Below are 4,505 nucleotides of genomic sequence, written 5' to 3'. Positions count from 1 at the left end.
TTCAGAATTTTTAAAAGAATTTGCAGAGAAGCTGAACAAATTTTCTAGCAATTCAGATTCTACTCTATTCTCACTACTCAGGGAAACACTGTCAGTCTTACACAGTTCATATGAAATAATTGGGTGTACTTTGGTTGTGGACACCAGACTATACTTTCTAAATATATTTTTAAGGAAAAAAAAACACAGCTGACTTGTAAATATCAGCACATTATTATTGAGTCTTATTTTGCAAAAGGAAAGACTTGAATTTTAAAATGTCAATTCTAAGTTGATGTTGAAGTCCAGATAAGTAATTCAGGGAGAACGTAACCTAAATTCACGCTCTATCTTCCTGATGTTCTGAGCCTCGGAGTTTGCTGCAACTCCACCTGTTTCTCACCACCCTCCATCCAATCAATCAGCAAATTCTGCTAATTTTACCTCTTAAATAATTCTAAATTCTTTTGTTTACTGGATGGACCATAATAAATTGCCATTTTTATTGGTCAAAATGGTTGAACACAAGCAAGTTCACGCAGTTCCATTAATAATATTACACCATCATCATCCCCGCTTGGATTACAAGAGCCTTTTAAGGGATCTCCATGCCATAGTCTTGTCCCCAGTGAAATGTGCCTTCCATTTGCCTACCAGAGTCATCTATTTTGTCAGGCACTGTGAGTGCCTACTCAATATACTTGCTAAGAGAACTCTGGTTGAGTGTTTGGGGTGGCTAAATATTTGCTTTCCCGGTCTTCCTTGCAGCTAAGGGTAGCCATGTGACAGAGTTCTGGAGATTTGGGAAATGTCTCTGGTTGCCTGATAAAAGAAGAGGACAGAAGCTACTGAGGTAGCCCTTTGGGCTTTGAGCCATACCAACCATCTTTCTGACCCATTAAAACAAACAAACAAGCACCAAAACATATAATAGCATCCAATAAATCATGGCTTACCTTCTTACCCAATGATTCTAGGTCATTAAACCAAGTTTACTCAGCCAATAGAACCCACCTGCTACATCTTCCCATCCTTTACAAAACTCTAAAATGTATGTGTCATTAGGCAAATATGAATATCTTTCTGGGGTGTGATAATCCCAAGTAGAGACAGACAGAGGGGCAAAAATTACATGGAAGGAGGAGATTTGATCTAGTTTTTAAAATCCCTGATACCTCCTGATGGCAGCCAAATTCCAGGGAGCAGCACCTGGCCACACCCACCTGCCTCCACTCCTCCTGAGTGGGCTCCGGCAGCTCTCCAGCTTCCGAGTCGGCTTCTGACGTGAAGAGCCACGGCTCCTCCTCCTCCTTGATCACCGGGAATCCTGCGTGCTGCGGGCATCTCTCCAGCCCCAGGTCCACTGAGCTCCGTACCTGCCGGGAGTCCCCTCTGGGATGGAGGGGGCTACTGCAGGGAACACTGGAGGAGCAGCCTGCTTTGTGGGCCTTGTGGGTACTGACGCGAAGGGGTGAAGGGGGGAGAAACCACGGCGAGGGTTTCCCTGCCTTGCTCGCCTGGTTGGCTTTTCCCTTCTCCTCTGCCTGCTTCTCATTCTCCTTTCTTGTTTTGCACCTCAAAGTGGAAACAATCTAAAAATATCCAGAAAAACATACAGATACTGGAATGAAACCGGAAGTCCATTTTGAGTAGCATTTTGGCATCAGGTCACACTGGGGTCCACAGATAAGTGCTGGTCTGTGAATGGTTTGTCAACTGGCCTGGGACAAGATAGGCACAGAACTTGAGAGTAAGCCTTCAGTCACTTTTATAGTCATTTGATATTGCTATGCTATTCAATCACATGATCTTTGTATTTTTTGTTTGAATTTCATTTTTCTAGTAATTCATATATATTGTATTTTATAAAAGTATTGATCTGTGACAATTTGGAAATTTAAAAATCTGGTCTTTCATCACAGGTAATTTGATAAATACTAACCTAGTTCATTATTTCTCTCTGGGACCCTAGTGATTTTTAGACAAGGATGAGAAAGGGTACCTCGCTCTCAGGAAGGCAAACCCTTATTGACTTTTCTGTTGTTCCACAGATACTAAAGCAAAGGAGAAGAAATGCAGCTTGTGGCTGAGAAATGTTGGAATATGAAAAACTTGGCACTTGCTGTGGGATAGCATTTTACAGGAAGTGCTATCTTGTTATCTCACCTGTTGAGGAAGGACAAGGGAGGAAAGGGAGCACCTCTTTGGGAAGAGGGACAGAGTATGGTCCCTCTCACTGACTCAAGCATTATCATAGTACTGGGACCAGACTAAGAACACAGAGGACACAAGAAGAAAGAATTCTGATCACAGGAAATAGAGGGGTCAGGCCACAGAGCAGAGCTGTGACATCAAGCGGCCATTCCCGGCATGCCTGAGTGCCACAGTGAAAACTGAGGGACACAACTTCCACAAGGATATCAATAAGAACAGTCTGGTGCATAACAGGAACTCTGTGTAAGTGCATAATCAAAGAACGAGAACTTTCTGCAAATAGATATAAGGACTATGATACAAGAAAGCCATGTCCTGCTATAGACTGGCTTAGGGCAAGAACAAAAAAGGACACTCAGAGAGGGTCAGCAGAACCTGAATGATGTTGAATAATATTTGAAGATGAATCCAGATCAAATAGAATAGAACAAAGGTTATTCTCTAACACTGGACAAGTGTTAATTATTTCCTGGGCAGTTCCAGCCCTGGGCATAGAGAGTAAAAGGCTACAAAATGTGAATGGACTCATAAGCACCTCCTGCTTTCCTCATTTCCAACTCACCGTGAAAGCCAGACCATCAGTCTCACTACTTTTGACCCTTAGGTAACTTTTTTTTAAGGATATNTAGTTAAAATTTAATAAGGCATCCTGTTATTATTTGCTAAACCTGGCAATACTACTGGAAGTTACATGAGACTCTTACAAATCATAGCATAAACTATTACACATATACAAAATTTGTTGTTTACATGCATAAGAAAGGATATTGCTATGACTGTATGACAGTTACTGCTATGTTTTAATATGGGTACATGTGGTCAGTGTCCGTTACACATTCCATTGATGTGTAATCTTGGATACATTCTTGTAACCCGCCCCACCAATTGCTTTTTGCTTACTTCTGGCCTTGTCACTCTTCCCTTGACTCCATTTTCACTGTTTCCATCTGTATTTAGCCAAGTTCATATTCTGTTAAGAGCTTGGAATTTTAAAACTTAGAAAAGATAACTAAGACATTAAGTTGAATAAAGTGAAGGAAGTAGTCAAAGAAATCTTTTGGTCATTTGTTCATTCAGCAAATATTTATTTGCTAACTACTATGAGACAAAGATTTTTTTTTGGTCAGCTTCCTTCCCCTATGAATATTTTACTTGGTTAGCCTTACCAATTTTATCTTTATCACGCTTCTTAAATTCACCAAGAAGATCTGAGGAATGAGCAAATAACTTTTCCCGCAGAGCTCTTAGAGCTGACGCCTCAACTCTGCTAATCCTGGGACAGAAGAAGAAAAGGAACATTTTTTTTTTAATTACTATATAAGATAGTCATAGGTTTTTACTTCATTTCACCTCTCTCTTTCTTAATATCCAACCTCCCAAAGGCTCAGTTTTTGAGTTAAGAGCTCCCTCTCTAAGTTCTCCCCACTGCTCCTCCACTTTTCCCTGCTGTGCACAAATAGGATTGGTCTGGGGAATGCTGCTGTCCTTCCCAGTATAGAATTGTGGTTAGAGCAGAAGTTTGAGAAAGACCACCTTTATGGTAAAGTCCTATAACTGTGCTGTACCTCAGTTTTCCTATCTGCAAAATAGGGATAAAAATGGTACCTACCTCATAGGATTATTGTAAAGAATAAATGAGAAAATTCATGTAAAGCTCTTAGAAGAAAGCCTGGCACATAGAAAGCACTCGCAAATGGTATCTGTTACCAGAAATCATGCTTCCTTTATAATTTATTATGTTAAACATTCACAAGTTAAGATTTTATGAATTTGACCTCAAAGGTAAGGGAAGTAAAAGCAAAAATAAATGAATTGGACTATGTCAAACTAAAAAGCTTCTGCACAGAAGAAGAAACCATCAACAAAACAAAGAGGCAACCAAGCGAATAGGAGGAGATATTTGAAAACAAAGCCTTCGATAAGGAACTAATATTCAAACTATATAAAGAACTTGTACAACTCAACAACAAAAATATAAAAAATCCAATTAAAAAAAATTGGCAGAGGACATGAACAAACACTTCTCCCAAGAAGACATACAAATGGCCAACAGAAACATGAAAAAAATGCCCAACATCACTAGCTGTTAGGGAAATGCAAAGAAAAACAACAATGAGATATCACCTCACACCTGTCAGAATAGCTAACATCAACAAGACAAGTAATAATAAGTGTTGGAGAGGCTATGGAGAAAAAGGAACCCTCATACACTCCTGGTGGGAATGTACATTGTTATAGCCACTACGAAAAACAGTATGGAGGTTCCTCATAAAATTAAGAGTAGAATACCATATGACCCAACAATCCCCCTT

The 4,505-nt window shown here is 39.8% G+C and overlaps 1 protein-coding gene across 1 annotated transcript in view; it reads right to left on the bottom strand.

Moving 5' to 3' along the window:
• PPEF2 (protein phosphatase with EF-hand domain 2) overlaps nt 1–4,505 on the bottom strand; it is a 37,781-nt gene that overhangs the window by 12,687 nt on the left and 20,589 nt on the right. Inside the window, exon 11 of the mRNA XM_019623491.1 lies at nt 1,044–1,571. Within this exon, the coding sequence (XP_019479036.1) occupies nt 1,044–1,571 (528 nt within the window). The remainder of the gene's footprint in view (nt 1–1,043; nt 1,572–4,505) is intronic.

This window comes from Hipposideros armiger, unplaced genomic scaffold (assembly GCF_001890085.2).
Source record: "Hipposideros armiger isolate ML-2016 unplaced genomic scaffold, ASM189008v1 scaffold_552, whole genome shotgun sequence".
NCBI lineage: Eukaryota > Metazoa > Chordata > Mammalia > Chiroptera > Hipposideridae > Hipposideros > Hipposideros armiger.
The sequence above is the reverse complement of the archived record's forward strand: the minus strand, read 5'-3'. Positions and strand labels throughout refer to the sequence as shown.